This window comes from Paralichthys olivaceus, chromosome 9 (assembly GCF_024713975.1).
Source record: "Paralichthys olivaceus isolate ysfri-2021 chromosome 9, ASM2471397v2, whole genome shotgun sequence".
In the NCBI taxonomy this organism is placed as follows: Eukaryota; Metazoa; Chordata; class Actinopteri; order Pleuronectiformes; family Paralichthyidae; genus Paralichthys; species Paralichthys olivaceus.
In genome coordinates, this window is record NC_091101.1 from 9,279,836 (window position 1) to 9,297,044 (window position 17,209).

General features: G+C 43.6%; 1 protein-coding gene across 17 annotated transcripts in view; it reads right to left on the reverse strand.

Annotated features, from left to right (window-relative positions):
- Positions 1-322: 322 nt before the first annotated feature.
- tenm2a (teneurin transmembrane protein 2a) overlaps positions 323-17,209 on the reverse strand; it is a 241,908-nt gene continuing 225,021 nt past the window's right edge. For all 17 annotated transcript variants that reach the window (XM_069532116.1, XM_069532115.1, XM_069532119.1 and 14 more), the window contains 18 exons: positions 16,589-16,732; positions 14,921-15,170; positions 14,575-14,595; positions 14,227-14,456; positions 12,890-13,044; positions 12,490-12,591; positions 12,053-12,226; positions 11,108-11,745; positions 10,619-10,794; positions 6,248-6,483; positions 5,861-6,157; positions 5,070-5,627; positions 4,701-4,970; positions 4,159-4,569; positions 3,941-4,051; positions 3,514-3,781; positions 2,900-3,030; positions 323-2,797 (listed from right to left, as the gene is read on the reverse strand). In XM_069532116.1, coding sequence (XP_069388217.1) covers positions 2,060-2,797; positions 2,900-3,030; positions 3,514-3,781; positions 3,941-4,051; positions 4,159-4,569; positions 4,701-4,970; positions 5,070-5,627; positions 5,861-6,157; positions 6,248-6,483; positions 10,619-10,794; positions 11,108-11,745; positions 12,053-12,226; positions 12,490-12,591; positions 12,890-13,044; positions 14,227-14,456; positions 14,575-14,595; positions 14,921-15,170; positions 16,589-16,732 — 4,910 coding nt within the window. In that variant the 3' untranslated portion in view covers positions 323-2,059. The remainder of the gene's footprint in view (positions 2,798-2,899; positions 3,031-3,513; positions 3,782-3,940; positions 4,052-4,158; positions 4,570-4,700; positions 4,971-5,069; positions 5,628-5,860; positions 6,158-6,247; positions 6,484-10,618; positions 10,795-11,107; positions 11,746-12,052; positions 12,227-12,489; positions 12,592-12,889; positions 13,045-14,226; positions 14,457-14,574; positions 14,596-14,920; positions 15,171-16,588; positions 16,733-17,209) is intronic.

Sequence of the window (17,209 nt, forward strand, 5' to 3'; positions counted from 1 at the left end):
GATTAATGGCCAATTAAAATCACATTAGGATCGACTAACAGTCAATGTCAAAAACATTGGCCCCTGTGTATTTGTGTTTATTACAGTAAACAGTAGAAATGTTTGGAGCGTGGAAAACATTGATGTAAATGTAGTTTTATCAGTGAGGTTGATGCAAAGTAAACAAAAGAATGAAAATCAGTGGAGAGAAACCCAACAACTCACCAGAGAGTTTGTGATTGTACTGCATGCCATTCAATCGTGCTGGAATCTGTTCCTGTAAAAGAACAAGAGTCTTCAAAACACAAACATGAGATGAAAGTGAAATACACGGTGCCCAATGTGAAGTAAACAATTATGTTTTTTATTGTTAAGGTTCTCAGAAGAGTCTCGTTTTCAGTGAATGTATAAGAATCATCCTTTTCGATAATACTGATTTGGTACATTATGACATCCAGCACGAGTCTCTTCACAGTGAGAGGGATCCATTACTGCTACTGCTGTCGGGATCTAGGACAGAAACAAGCTCTGCTTCAGAAAAACAAAGAAAACAGTCAAAAAACAACAAACTGGGGATTGATATTGTAGATATGGAATATTAGAGTGTCACAAAACTCTAGAGTAGTAAGACCAGCTAAAGATTTTGCACATTACAAGCCACTTCCTCTTAGAAATATAAAACTTGATATTCTGAACAATATTCTACTGTGCTGCATAAAGGTAGGTCTATACACTGTACATCGAAATATATTTTCGAAAAAACAGATTTCACAGTTTTAAAGACTTTATTTAAAGTATAAACCCCTTCTTTTCTTTTAAAACACTTTATTACATAAATTATTCTTTTTTTTGAGAGTGACTATTATTTGCCCTGGCAGCAAACTGAAAATTAATACAAAACCAAAGAAAAGAACATTTCATACATATTTTACAAAAGAAAATAAACTTGTCCGTTTATGTTCATTTCAAATAGAACTGGTGACTCATTCATGATTGTCATATAGTACTAATAATAAATAAATTAAAAAAGAATCAAATCAAATCAAATAAATACTAAACTTCGCATGTTTTCCAGACTCTGTGAGTGTGTGTGTTCGATTGTTCTGTACAGAAGTGCCTTGGTGAAAGTCTCACAATTCTACCGCGACTGAAACGTACAAAACTACGGCATCTACAGTATACGCAACATCCTGAAATTTAGTGTAGTCAGACACATATGTAGTAATATGATTCTTCTCCCCATGTCAAAATAAGCAATGCTGTATGATACCACTGTCCACAAATATAGCCATCACTATTTTTTTCTTTGTTTTTTTTTCTTAAAAAGTTTATCTTCTAGTCCATTAACAGCTTGGATTTGTTCGAGGATGCTGCGAGTTGAGTTGGATGTGCGCCGCCTCGGCAGCGGACGACTGGTCCGTGGTGGACGATGGGAGGCCTGAGACAGGGAGACGACTCGTGGCATCGGACAACCTTTCGCTTAACCTTGCCGTATCTGTTGCTTCGTCTTATGATGTCCTCTCTTGATGTGCAGTTGTCACGGCGGCTCTCTGGAGTGGCTTTGTCTCCACTTTGGTCCCTATTGCCCTTCAGCGTCTATTAGAGACAGACAAGCCTTCACTGCAGATGCCAGCGCAGTAACAACTCCACCGTGGTGTTCAGCAGCCTTCATGGCCGTTCGCAGTGTGACCCAAAAAATAGGGGCGAAAATATCACTATCTTTTTTAAAAAGGGGAATCTCCTTATTCATTAAGCAACAGCTCTTAAAGTTCTTCAGTGCTTTTCAGTGTTCCAAAAATTTTTTTCCAAAAAGAAGAGAGGAAAAAACCAAAAGAACCGTTTTGACTAAACTTAAATGTTTTTGCCCATGGCAGTAAAATTAACAATAATATGTTTTTCTGTTCAGTCATTCTTTTCAAAAGTCCCTGCAGCGTTCCGTGAGTAACCCCATTTGTTGGTTAATCCTCGATGTGTTTTGAAAGGGGTAGGGCTGAGGAGGCTGGGTAGGAAAAATGATTTAGAGAAATGAAAGTGGGAGAGAGGGAAGAGTCTGCCCCCTCTGGTGAGTTCAGGTGGGCTGTTACCTCTTGCCCATCTCGTTCTGTCTGAGGAACTGGATGTTGTTGCTGCTGTCAGCCAGTTCTGGGTACTGCTCCACAGGCAGTACGTAGTAGCCATCGTAGCCCTGTACTCTCCCTGTCGTTAGGAGCTGCTGTCGCTCCCCCTCCGTCCACAGGCGGCTCCCTCCCTTCCCGTCTCTGGCCCTCTGCTGCTCTTTCGCCCAGGCCCCTGCCAAGGCTCTCTGCCTGGCCAGCTCCAAAAGTCTTACCTTCTCCTCATCCACCACATCCACCGCCAGCCCGTATCGAACACTCAGTATTAACGACGGAACTGCGAACTCTACGGTCACCCCTCTTCTTGAGCGGCCACTCACTGTGACGTTGATGCCGCTCTCCAGTGACTTGCGCCCGTTTGTGAGCCCCAGCACCAACAGGTCACTGTCGGCAGAGCCAACTTTCACAAAGTAGTGACAGTCCTTCCCGTCCTGGGTGTAATGGGTGCCTTCGAGGTACTGGGCGCCGTTGAGCACAAGAGCCACTTTGCGGCTGTCGTCGCTGGCCAACGCTGACACGCCTGCCACTACTCTGCCCTCCTTCAATGCCAGCATTACTCCTCGACCTATTATTGGGGTGCTGGTGCCAAACCAGTGACCCGGCTTGTCCTTTCGTCTGCGACGTTCTTTGTTGAGGAGACGACCCTCCAGGGCCATGAAAGCCTGGTTGTGCCGCTCCGCTGCCTGTTGCACACCGGTGATGAGCTGGAAAAGTTGGATACAGTGTTGAAATTAACATTCACGACAGAAGCTACTAACAACAAGATTGAATTAATCAGCCGTATTGTTCTGTACGGTCGTATTTACCTGTCCGTTCTCACAGTGCTGGGTGGCCTGCAGCTCGTAGGGAGGCTCCACAAAGTAGAGCGTGTGTCGAGGGAACCCTGGAATTATGTTGCTGAGCTGGAAGCCAAACATCACCAGCCAGCTCTTCACATCTGCAGCAGCAGACAGGACAGAAAATGACTTTGCTGAAGGACGGGGATAATCATTCTGGATTGTTTTTAGCATATAAAAGTAAGTGTGTGTTTGCTTCTGTGACTGTTGGTGTTGTGTAAAGATTTCAGCCTCTGTGCTGCTGTGGTAAACTACCCCTTACATAAACTATCTGGTCAATAACAATCAGCTTCTCCTGAACACTAGAGATATTGGTGAGGACATTACAGTTTTACCTACTTTTACCGAAGCACATTTATGATATCTGTACCTCACTGAAGTAGATTTATTTCCTCCACCACTGATTTCTGTATATTTATTCAGTAAATACACAATTTATGTTGTAAAGTAGTTTTTAATATGCTATGATGAAATTTGCAGCGTTTAAGCCTTTTTTCCACCATTTTCAGTGGTTACATTACGTAAAAATATTCCTTAAACTGAATTCCACAATATTCACTGTTATGGTGTATTTGGCCTTTTACCTGTGACATAGTTCTTGACATCCAGCATGTCACTGAGGGGGTTGTTGTTCTTGAACATGTACAGATTAAATGGAGCGGGATCTTTCCCAATCTTGGACCAGATGCTGTAGTCGGGCGACGTCCAGCGTCCAGCCAGGCCTTCATAGTCCCGCTGGGTGAAGTGCACCAGCTTAGTCATGGAGTCGTAGAGGCCACCGTGGAAACCTACCACCAGCTGAAACTCTGGGTTAGAGTCCAGGTACACTTCTCCATAGGCTGTGTACTGCACCTAATTGACAGAAGCAGACTCTTTTAGCTTTTTTGATTCTTAATACTTCCTCCACTGGAAAATCTTTAACATGGGGTGAGTTACACCCCAACGACACTTTGGACATGACAGACAAAGGAGCAAAATCTAAATCTTCAAATTCAATGCTACTTTTTATACCTGTTTGATCATCTGTCCATTGCTGCTGAAGACAGCCAGTGGCGTGCCAGTGTTGTCAGAGGCGATGTAGTATTCCTCCCCACTGCTCACCTCCATGGCGAACAAATGTCCCTGATCATGACAGTTAGAATTTCAATATATTTGCATTTCAAGTTCAGGTTTTGGCTAATATGTTGTTATATATGGGCAGGATATTGGTGGACATGTAACATGCCTACCTGTAAGTCATAGTAGAGAGACGAAATGTCCGAGCTGGAGTGGTTGAAGATGTGCGTGACCCTGGTTGGGTGGTTCAGGTCGGCATAGAAGAACTGAAGGTGCTGTCCCAGGCTGTTCCTCGTGGACACCCTGCGGCCCAGTCCGTCGTAATGATACACGACGCTCCAGCCGTCTGGACCTCGATTGTAAGCCCGCAGGAGCTGACCTTTGGAGTTGTAGTCAAAGATGTCTGAACCACGCTGGCTGAGGAAACCATCTTCATCCAGGCGGTACTGGACGTCTCCCAGGCGTGTGATGCGGTCTCTGAGGTCGTAGCGGAGGGGCAAAATGCGGGCGCTGTTCGCAGGATTCAGAAGGTGGAGGTTGCCATTCAGGTCGTAGCTGTAGCGCCACGTAGACCAGTCATTTACCTGAATAAAACAATGACATGACAACAGCAAAGAGTAAGTGACAGATTCCAGATCACGGATCAAATTAAGAGAAGTTGACACATCAGGTTCTTCAGATAATCGTTTCCACTCTCTCCACGCAGAATATTCACCTTGACGCCGCTGAGCTGTCCGTCTCCATCATAATCATAGCGGTATTGAGTGGTGTTGGCATAGGGCCCGATCTTGAGCTCCCTCTTCACCACCCGTCCCATGCTGTCATACTGCACTGTCATCCAGTACATGAGTGAACGGAAGATCTCGTATTGCACCTCCTTGATGCGACCATGGGTGTCGAAATGCTTACTCAGCGTCATAACGGCTGTGGTTATGATCTGATTAATGTCGTAGTAAATGACCCCGAACTTTCCAAAGTGCTCCACCTGTAGGAGTGAGGGAAGGTTTTAGAGAGAAGGTGAGGCAAGGAAATTACATTTGTTTTGAAAGTTAAACAATTAAAGCAACACATTTCTGCCCTCTACCTTTCCAGAGATCTCGTCGTATCTGTAGAGGTCAACAGGAAGTGGCGTCTCACTGATGACTGGTTTCATGCTGGCAATACGGAAGCTGTTGTCGTGGTACGTGTAGTCAAACCTTGCATTGACCATCCCCTCCTCACTGAAGCGGTAGATCTGCTTGTCAATGAGCGGGCCCATTTTGCGGTAGCGAATGGTGCACGAGAAGCCCCCGCTCTGCAGGTTGACCATCTTCAGCACACCAGCTGTCTCGTCGTACCCGAAAGTTACAGCGGTGCTGTCGTACACGATCTCTGACAGCTTGGCCAGCTTGCCGTACTTGTAGAGCACACGGCGGCCTGTACCCAGGTAATGTGAGGCCTGAGGTCGGCCATCCTCGCTGAAGTCATGGATTATGGAGGCGTTGCTCTCTGGGGGGTTGTAGGTGTTGCGGATGTAGCCAACTGACACGTGTGTGAACATGGTGTGACGGGCAACACTGGGCATGACGACAGCTGTGACCCGACCTGAGGCGTCAAACTCAAAGATATACTGTCTCTGACTCTGCAGGAGCAGCACCATGGACTGAAGAAATGAAGCAAAGTGAAATGTGGATTAATATAATCACATTGTCAAAGGGTGACTCGTCTCCTGTGAAATAACACCAGGAGTAAATGTCTCTAAGCTGACAAATTTGAATCTTAATAACCATGAAAATTATTTATTATTTCACTAAATTCTGCAAACCAAATCATTATTCTTTCTTGCCATTGCTTTCATGACTCGTTGATGACAAAGTTAAAGATAAATATACTCACTTTGTCGAGGTAACTGTAGCTCCACACCTTCCCGTCCACAAAGGAACGAGACAGGATGCGTCCCTGGGTGTCGAACTCCGTCCTCTCACTCATGCTCCCCCTCTGCAACCCAACAAGCTGTCCAGTGGTGGAATAAGACACATTGACCACCGCCAGACTGCTGCTAGGCAACCACATAGCCGGGCGGCCCTGAGCGTCATACATGATTCGCAGTGTGAACTTGCGGTGATCGTCATAAATCTTCTCTGTGCGTGTGTTGCGGTCGAAGTCAATAGAGAGGAGGTTGCGTCCATGAGCCTGAGGAAGAGAAACATTTTTACATTTTAATGCCAATATTGAAGTTATGGTAAATATCTAGATTTTAGCAAAAAAACCAAAATGACTCACCCTTAGCTTCCTGCCAAAAACAGTGACCCTGCCTTTGGTCTGCTCCTTGCGTAGACGCCACTCGATGGAGTTGAGGCCATTGTCTGTGGGCAGTGTGATGTTCCTGCGACCAATCGTTGGGCTAACAGACCCTGCCAGGATGTGGGGCTCCGTGTGAAAGCTGATGCCCATCCCGTTGGCATACATCACTCTCAAGGTTCCATTGTTGCATAACTGATAGCTGTTTCTTACTTGGTCTGGAAGTGGAGACAAATAAACAAACTGTTGGACACAAAGCCAAAGACGCACATAGTCTCTGTATTCAGGAAGCAATGTCAGAACCCCAGCAAACCTACAACCAGATGTTTGGTGTCAGACATAAACAACATAGTGCTCTCTAAGTTCAGGAGAAATATCCTGTTCCATAAAAACTTTTTTTAGTGAGGAAGGTTCTTTACTGATCTAACTGACCTTGAGGCATCCATAAACTATATTTTATTATTTTATGGTGTTCCATTAATTGTTGTGTGTTTGATTGTTTTTATAAATCTAATAGTATTTGTTTCTTTATCATTTTATAAAAATACACTGCATACAAGATCCTTAATAATTACATCTTTTATATTATCTACTTTATATCTATATTGTCTATTATAATTTTGCTAAAAATTCTCTCTATAAATATTTAAATATATTTTATTTTATTCTATTTTTGAAAATACAATGAAGTGTATGATGGCATGGTCCGTAATATGTACAGTACAAGGAGGGTTTAATAGATGTCTGACTTTAATTGCCCCTCTCTTTTCTTTGGAAATAATGTTGTGCATAAGCTTAAACAATTTGAATAAAATGATCTTTATATATTGTGTATAGGCACATGGGCATGGGCTGAGCAGGATATGTTGAGTTTACTGTGGCTACTTGTCAGTTTTTTTCTTTTCTTTTTTTTAAACAAGTGATGATTGATGAGATCAAAAATATACAGCTTCAATATCATGAAGCACTAGATGAAAAACTATGGGATCACCAAGTTAATTAAATTTATGAAGAGAAATATGTCTGTGCCAGAATATCAGAGCAACCCATCCAACTGATATTTTACTCCAAAAATGTCAAATTGGTCAAAAAAAAAAAGGCTCTGTGCCTTCCGTTTAGATTATAGGATAAACAGGACCATTCTTTCATCTTTCGAAATGAAGTAATTTTCCTGATTCTTCGCTATAATCTCTATTCAAAAAAGGTTCCTCAGCTAAATTAGATTTTTGACATATTTCCACACCAACTTTGATCTTAAAGTCCCAGTAAAACAGCTGCGAGAGCGTCTCTACCCTCCATGTGTTCCCAAAGGAAAGTGAGTATATGGGTGGTGCAGTTACGGAGGGATTTGAATCAAATGCTTTGCATTTGCGAAAAACGTGAGCAGGGTTTAGTCAAGCACATTTTTTTATATCACTGCATATTTAATGCTCACTGAAAACAACATACAACTGAGTCCCACACATGTAGAAGGAGGCGTTTAAACAAAGATTTACAAGGGGACTTTTTATTTGTTTAGAATCGCTGGAAAATATGCAGAAGTGTTGTCATAATTCTGTGTGTGCAGATTCTGTGTGGGCCTGCTGATGGGCGTACCGTGTTTGATAACCTGAGAAAAGCCAAGTCTCCTGCAGCAGCTGTACAGCTAATGTTAGCACGACTGCAGCCAGCGCCACAGAAGCTGAAACCTAAATGTTCGATTGAACATTAAGTAAGGCAGCGTCCATAAATTGTTGTTGGATATGACTGGGCTTTTTTTCAGTTTTGGTTGATGTTCCATTAACATTTATGTTTTTGTCCCAAATTCAAAAATATGGACATCCTCAGAGACGCTGGAAATCATTCAGAGTCTGGGGGTGCTTGGAGAGAAATTTTATATATATATATATATATAATAATATGTAGTTATTTGTATTAATTTGAATGTAAACCAGTTTTAGAAAATGTTTTCACTACAGAGCATATTTGAAAACTAACTTTCTCTAGAGCACTGTACCATATTCAGCTTTGGACAGTTTACACTCAGAATGCATGTTTATTCTTTGTCTAAATTCGTGCTGAACATAGTCAATGTTCTACAATTGTGCATCAGATAAAACAATAGAATGAATGTGCAAAAGTGAAATTAAATATTAGATAGGCCTACTTCTATTCTACTCTCAAAATGGTACCAGAGACAGTGAAATTAAATTAAAGTTTTAATTAAGTTTTTTTTATGTAGTTACAGCCTCTCACCAATAAAGGAGTGCTGTAGCCCCTCAGCACACCTCCCTCCAAATGCAAACAGTACCCAACCCTATGGGAAAGTGCTTAATGATGCAAGGAAATTAAATTGAACGTGCACGTTTGTGAAGGTGCAGTAAACCCTCTTTTTAGTTTAATAGAAAATGGGAGATTCCAGTCATAAGCCTGGAGGCTCGTGACAGTAAGAACCCGATCATGCCCATTAAACATTTATGGACCTGATTCAAGTTCCTCCAAACTCCAGAAATCTTCTGAAATAAAAAATAGTCGAGGCTAAACTGACATCTCTCCACAATCTGTGCATCTCTGCAATTTAATGACTCACTCTGAAACAAAAGCATGGAAGCAGATAAGCCCATGTCTAATACTGAGGCTACTTTTTTTTCCCTCTGATGTCTGAAAACAGGCGTCTTGATCACACAGAAGTGATCGAAAGTGAGATAAAGTTGTTTTCCGCTCCGGCAGATTCAGAGTTGATGGGGTGGTGGGAGTTGTTTTTTAAATTTTATTTCATTTCATTTTCAAAAAGGTGAGAAGATCAGATGGTGTCTCCCTTTGAAGCCCCACCATAAATGACAGTAATCCATAAGGCCAATTTGTAATAAAGCTCCAGGCACATTTTAACAATGCCTCAAACAGACAAGTGAAGCTTTTTCCATTGACTTGGCAGCAACAGCCTTTAGATAAATCTTCTCTGCTCCCTCTGTCTGAACAACCTTGTAATAAAACAGAGGCGAGGGAGCGAGAGAGAGAGAGAAATGAGAGCTCGAGGGCCAAGGAGAATTCACTGTGCAGAAGTTAATGAAGAGAGTGAGAGAGAGAGCGGAAAGAGAGGGAGACGGTTAAGTGAGTATGTCAGCAGAGAGCTGTGCTGAACCCCACATAGTGCACCGGAAACCTTAAATGACTTACGGCTCTGTGAACAACTCTCCTATCGCAACCCAGGTGGATCACTGAATACATACACAACTGATTCTCCTCCGAGGCCCTGCCCACAGTCTGCATTCATACTTCTGTCACACCGCTTGCTCCGGTCAGGAGAAAGGAGACAATTATTCTGCCTCATCCTTCTCCTTCCTCTCTAAACAGACCAAATAAGCTGAGGGATCATGGGAACTGGTCGAGAGCTGCATTTGTATGTTGGTGCGTGCATGTGAGGAGAAAGCTTGAGGGATGAGCAGGATTCACTCTACATGAGTTAATGAATTTTTGCCGTGATGATATTCAAAAGCAGGAGGATCCCAGCTGGGATTAACAACCATATAACGGTAATTTTTTTTCTCCATGAGAGGGAACGAGAGAGCCGGTTGTGGGTAAGGATGGAAAATAATCTCCTGGAGCAGACACATAACTGAGTGAAAATAACAAGACTTTCAATTAAGGGCGGCAGGCAAGTGCACATTCACCATCACAGAGGGCGGCTGTGCTTTTGAATACTAAGATAAAGTTGTATATCTCATCAGGCTCGGTTGCCACAAAAAAAGACCCATTTGAAATTTTTCTTTTTAGGATTTATCTACTCACAAAAGACTTAATCAACATTATTTATAATTAATCAAAATTCCTACTGATTAATGTTAAGGATTTAAGCTTAGTGTTTATCGCATGTTTTTTTTGCTGGAAAATGTCCAGACAATTATCATAGATAGATATACAGTATATTATTTCACACAGACAATTTATTTAATTATCCAGATGTTTCCTTTAGCATCTGAAGAATGCAGCAGGAGATTATCTGAGTCAAACGTGTTCACAACAATAGCAAAATGTCTGGAACATTCAGGAGAGGGGGGGTGTCGGAGGCAGGACAGGATGTATAAATTCATGCTTTGGAAATCAAGTGTTTTTCTTTACAGCCCATCAACACCAGCATCGGCCCTTATCATACTTTATTGTATTATCATCCTCTACATGTATTGCTTCATCCTGAGGTATTTGTATTTCATAGTTTTGTGTCCGACACGTGTTATAAACGCCACCAACATCCTCACATGGGCACGCTCTGACAATTTCTGGACATTTTAGGAAAAGGTCCGGACAATATCAGGAGCAAGTGACTCAGACATACAGCCCCTCAGGAGAATGTGTGAAAGCAGCATGAGTGTCTACCTTGCACCACGGTGTATGACGCCTCCACGGACGACAGGTTGGTGATGACAGTGACATCGTCGTCCCTGCTGGAGCTCTCGATGTCAATGTTGATGGAGCGCTCAATCTCGCGGTGGAGACTCGTCACCATGCCCGTGGGGTATGTCACATTGGTCAGGCGACCCTCGCTGTCGTACCTGAGGGATAGGAGATTGCAGTGAGGGCGGTTGGCAAGAGGAGGACGTGTAAATACTTCTACCAAATATATGTGGAAACACATATAACGCAGTCAGACGATCACACAGACACTGACAGAGAGAGCTCATCTAACAGAGGAATTGGCTGTAGTTATAAAAGCAAACACTGGGGGGCAGGAGAGCACTGTGTTAGGAGCACCAGTAATTAGGAATTCAACAGAGCATGATAAACATGAAGCCTGCGAAACTTCATTTTGTATTTGAGATAGATGAGAAAAATATTCACACATTTTGCCCTCTGTCACACACTTACTGGTAAAACGTGGTCCATCCAGTCTCATCAGCTTTGGTGGCCAGGAGGCCTGTGTTGCCACTGTAGCCCATCAGAGCCACCTCCTGGCCCAGGGCAGACACACTACGCAGCCCCCCTGTGGGGTCCAGTCCCAGCGTCACTACCTGATTCTCTGGCAGCAGCACCAGTCTGAGCAGGCCGGCTCCTCCTCCCTGACCCAAACCGTCCCTCCGTACTTTAACCGTGTTGTTGCAGTTGTCCACCAGCATGGCTAGTTCTCCATCAGGGCCGTAGGTGAAATTGTAAAGTGGCTCCCCGGTTACGAGGCTAATAGTCTGGATGTGAAGCCCCTCTCCGTTGAAGACATACAGCTCCTGCTCTCTCGGCGAGGCAACCTCGTACTGCGCGGATCCTCCGTAGCCCACGCTCGACACTGCAGGGCCGGGCCGATTGGCTCGCACGGCTCTGATTCGAATGTTGTTGAGGTCTGCGATGAAGAGGCTCCCATCAGGGGACACGGCCAAAGAGGTGGGGGAGTTCAAGCCGGCGTCGGGGGCGTAGCCATCATCGCCGTAGAAGCAGTTGCAGTTGACGTCGTTCTTGCAGTCGCAGTCGGAGGCAGCACCAGCCAGGAGAGAGATTTCTCCATTAGTGCTTACCTGAAAAAAAAACCACACAGACAGATGAAGGGAAGAAGGTTATTGTAAAATAAGTCAGTCCTCAATGAAAGGAAGTGTATTAACAAAGACAAATTTCATTTTGAGTTATCAAAAGAGAGAATGACGGAAAAAAACATAATAGTGTCTGAACTAAGTGTAGAGTCTCTCAGAATATTCAAAGAAAACACCCACACACACCGACCAGTTGTTCAGTCTCTTTTGGTTGCCAAGAAAACAAAATTTGTCTAATTCATTCAAAAACAACCTGACAGACAATGAACTGTGTTCTCTACATCAGCGTCTTTACCTGTCTGATGCGGTTGATCTTTTTCTCGTCTGTCTCAGCGATGTAGAGGATGCCAGTGTGAGACAGGGCGATGGCAGTGGCGCTCTCCAAGGCAGCGTGGATGGCCAGCTTGCTGAGGCTGTAATCAATGCCTGGCACTTGACAATGCATGGGCCGACCGGCTATGATGCTCACCTGCGGGCGATGACAGAAAATGTCTGTGATCAAACAACTGAAACTCTATGAAACTTTCCATAATGAAGTGAGATTTCATAAGGTAGAACATCTCAGTAAAGTTCAGACTAATGTTACCACAGCAGCAAAACTTTGTTCGGATTTGAACTTTTACTACTAATTTGCTGGAGAAAACCTAATTGAGACTTAATCCTGTCAAAGCCCTTTCGCGAGGGTCCACCCAAAGGGGATTGCAAAGGTGATTCGGCCCCTGTGGTACAGACCTGGTGGTTCTCAGTGATGCGAAGGATGACATTGTTTTCCAGGACATAGAGGGAATTGTCCATGGGGTTCACTGCTAAGTCCGTTGGCCACTCGAGACGCACCTGGTAGGGCAGAAAAAGAAGTTGTACATCAGGCACTATCTCAACCGAGGGGGAGCATTTTGAACAGACGCCAAGGCTCAGACAAGGCTCTTCTTCATTGTTTTAAGTGACTGCCATCTTCATTTTCTTTTGATTCATCCATTTACCAATGGACTCCCTAAATCAGTCTCTCCCTGACCTCCCGGCTGGCGCGTTTCCACATAATCATCATAGCTCAGCACTTACTCGGCTGTTAGATCATCATCTATTGTGCCATCACCTCTCGTCTCTCCCGCACTCCCTCCTATAACCATCGTACCTGGCTGACGTCCATGCTTGTGTCACAGCTCAGTGGCCGTATGGCGGTGAGATCGTTGGCCCCGAGCAGAGTGGAGATGATGCCGTTCTGGTCCACCTTACGGATCATGGTGGCATCCACGAAGTACATCAGGCCGTTTTTATCCACAGCAATGCCTGTCAAAGCAGAGATGAACCCCAATGAGTGACGACTTATAACTCAAACACCGCCGGCAACCAGTAGAACATTCCAAGTCAATTAAACTTCACTCTTTCCACCGTCTGGTAACAGATAGCGGCTCTGACAGCTGAACTGCTCAATGCTTCATCGAATGAGGGGGAACAAAGTGATGGAACGAGCACTGAAGTGTTCGGAGAGTGTTCTCCTCCGGATGAGTCATCGAGATGCCGAGCTGAGCTCATGCTCCTCCAAGAGGGCGATTGCAGATTGCAAGCAGATTCTTTAAGAAGACAAGTGATCTGCTGCGCTCTACTTCCTTCCTTTATTTCAGCTTGCTCCTATACTTTTTTTGTCATCCCTCACTTTTCTACCTTTACCAGTGATGCAGGCTTGTCAGCCGTGTTGGTCTAACAGGCAGCCGGCATTCAGACAGGTGTGTTTGTTTGAGGCAACTGTGCCCCAAAAATAACTTCTAGATGAAGTGAGGATACACAACAATAGATGGAGGATGCAGCAGAGGGCGCGGAGCAAATGAGACAGGGGAGAAAAGGGGGTTGGGTGGGATGGGGTGAAGGTGTTGGGGTGGCAAGCTGATTTGCACTGACTGACTTTGCCTGTGACAGGTAAGAAGGAATCAGTAGCTCATTGTCTTCACCTATCTCTGCCACCTTCGCACAACAACCACGCACACACACACACTGCACATACACTAACATCTGCAGCCCCAAGTGCACGCACACACACCAATAGGAAATGTGACAGTGTGACATCCTTGACAGTTTGGTGTCACAATGTTCTAACATCCGATGATCCACAAAAATAAATCCATTAACAAGTTCAACATTAACCTGGTTTATAACCTCCTTTTGTCTCCGTCCTGCTTTAGTTGAGTAATAAGAGCTGGCACAATGTGAAGGGAAATGATATTCTGATATTCTGATATCTCGGGTGCTGAACTATAGATCTTCATCTATGTGGCTCCACCTGAGAAAAAAGCTTTCAAAACTATAATGATATATAATAATAATGCATTCTTACAATTTGTTACAGTCCAAGGCAATATTTGTTTTGTCAAAAACACCAGTACAAAACCAAATTAATCCATGGTTTTAATTGTTTTAATTAAATGTCAAAAAATGTGGTTATTGAAACATAGACTTTGTTTTTAAGATGCTAACCTTTGGGGCTCATAAGCGTAGCTTCAGTTGCTTTGCCGCCGTCGCCGCAGCGTTCATCGAAGGGCAGGCACTGCTCCCCCGTCCCAGCCACCACCTCTGCGTTGTCCGACAGCAGCCGGCCTCCCGTTAACGACCGAACACGATAGATTCGCCTGGAGTTGGTGTCTGAGATGAACACGGCCCCAGATACTGGATCCACAGCCAGGAAGTACTTATGGGTTGGGTTATTACTATGGTGACAAAACAATGCATATTATTCGGGTGAATAGCTTGATTTCACTTTTTTTTTTGTTATAGATGCTGGAATGTGAACTATAAGCTTTTAATTTATTATCATAAGGATCTTACCTGTGTCTGAAATCTTTGTTCCTTTAAAGAAGAAACATAAAAGCACAAGAAAACAAATGTTAATTCACACATTCTGCTGAGAGCAACCTACAGAGAGCAACACATATCTGGCAGTGGTGCAAACAGCAGAATTTAAACATGGGTAAACACACCCTGGAGAAATGGTATCAAGTACAGTGTCGGCTTCTGTCTCAGCATCCCCTGTGTCACACCACATTCCTTCTGTGACAAGGGAGTTTACAATCCTACATATTTTGCTTCTCTACTTCTTCTTCTCCTGTTATCTCACTGTGATCTGACCAGCCAATCTTATCTCTAACATCTATTTCTCTTTCTTTTTTTTTACCTTAATTCCAGGATGCCGGTTGTGTTCATAGATGGATACACCCTGCGTACAAAGTTGAGGTCTCCAACGTAGAGGCTGCCATCGATGCCCATCGCCAGGGCAACCGGCGCCAGCAGTTTGTTGCCATCTGCAAGGCCGTTACAGCTGGGGCAGGAGATACTGCGCCTCCGGCCATTTCCCATGATGCTGGTGATAACAGGAGGCTGCTCTGTCACAAAAATGTTTTCACCGCTGCCCTTGTGAAGTATGCCTGGACAGGAGATAGGAGAGAAACAGAGATTAGGGATCGTTATTTCAGTCAGAGCTTGTATTTTTACTGTTGACTATTAGCGCTGTCCAATATTTATAGAACCATTCCATCAAATATTGGATGGATAACCATTAATATAGATAATATGGTTCCAAAGGGATGAATTCTAATAACTTTGGTGATTCCTTAATGCTCATAACACAACCATCAGAAATTGTTATGTTCAATACTAGACAAACAACTTCCCATGATCCTCTGCACTTCATGAGTTGTATATAATGATGGACTATGCTAAAGCGAAGACATCATGGATATGTGCACATTAGAAGCTGGCGTCTGAGCACTAAACCGGCGATCAGGGGATGAATATGCGGTGGCATCAAATAAATGTTATCATGTTATCATTATAGCATCAAATAAATGTATCAAAACTAAACCTACCATTGAACAAACATCACACAAATTATGAGGAGGCGGGATTTATGACCTATACTGTAGCCAGCCACCAGGTGGTGATCAAGACGCTTTGGCTTCATGTTTGTCAAATTATTAATCTTTACAGTCTATGGTTGGAAAAATGCTAGCATGCTTACTTTCTAAACTATATAACGACCATTATCAGTATGAGCATGTTAGAATTTTGTTATTGAGGCGGGTTTGATATGATGAGTGGCAGAGGAGCACCACTGAAGCATTTTCAAGAATAATCAAGATGTCTGTCACTAATGTAGTGAAATCAGATCAAGACAGTATCTGAGGTGTAAATTTCATCGAAAGGAAGAATGTGAGTTGGTCTGGTTGATGCCAGGCTAGAAAACCATCACCGTATTGTACATCAGGCTAATGTCAGGGGACAACGGTTACAGCTTTACCCCACTTCTAAAAATACCTCCATATACCACTGGTCCTTAAGCTCTGCCTGTCCCATTAGCATGTTTGATTCTTATGGCAGGTAAATGAGTGCATCAGCCAATTTATTTCCCCATGCTTTTTAACGTTACTGCACAGAATGTGGATAATGGCATAGCAAATGATGCAACAAGAATAACTCCCAGTTGTCCACCGCCATAGAGATTGTGAATCAGTTTTTTGCCTGCACATCCCCGACCCCCTGCTCTGTTCTCTTAGCCTCTGCTGAGTGGCTGGCGTACGTGTTCCCTCAGTGGGGATGGTGTGAGTGGATGTGGGAGTCAGACTGGGAGAGAACACAAGCTCTACCCCCTGACGGGTAAAAAAGAGGTGCCTGGCATCTCAGTGTGAACCAGAGGAAGTTTACACCCTCCAAAAAGCAATAGCGAGTTTGGTGAGATATACTGTAAACCTGCTACAAGAGGCTAAATATAAACTGTAGGGAAAAATAAAGAAAAGCTGGAAAAGTCTGAGCTTATTTTTTGTTTCATATCAGAGAGTATACGCACTGCTGCGCGTGTTGAGAATATGGTGCCTGTTGAGTGACCAGCCGCCAAGATTGGTAGGATCCAGTTCATAGCCTTGCAGAATGGCTGTCCTCTTCTCCCAAAGGATTAGGCTGGCACAGGACTCATACTCATAGCCCACTGACACTATATACATAAGAGAGAAAACACAGATAGAGAAAAAGAGATGGGACACAGCATAAAGTGGTGATATACAAAAAACCCCGAAACAATACAGGAAGAGAACTTCAGAGCACAACCTTTCGAGTTCATTTAAATTGTGTGATACACAGAGAAGCTAGTTAGCACCTGTACTAAAGTCTGCACTCGCACCTAACTAACACTTTCACATGCTGCTAAATCAATTAAAAACCTTGATAATTGGACGGATTGCCTGATGGGCCTTTAAATCTACAAACCTCACTGGTTGCCACGGTGAAAACTGCTGGCTGGGAAACATAATGTCCCAATCTGCCCGTGTGCTGACAGTAGAGTCGAGTCTCATTAGATTTGTTTACAATGTACAAGAAGGGAAGAAGAGGAGGAGACTGTGTCCTGACTATTTCTGAGCATGTTTACATGCATGTGTATTTTTATACTGTATGTTAGTGCATGTGTGTGCGG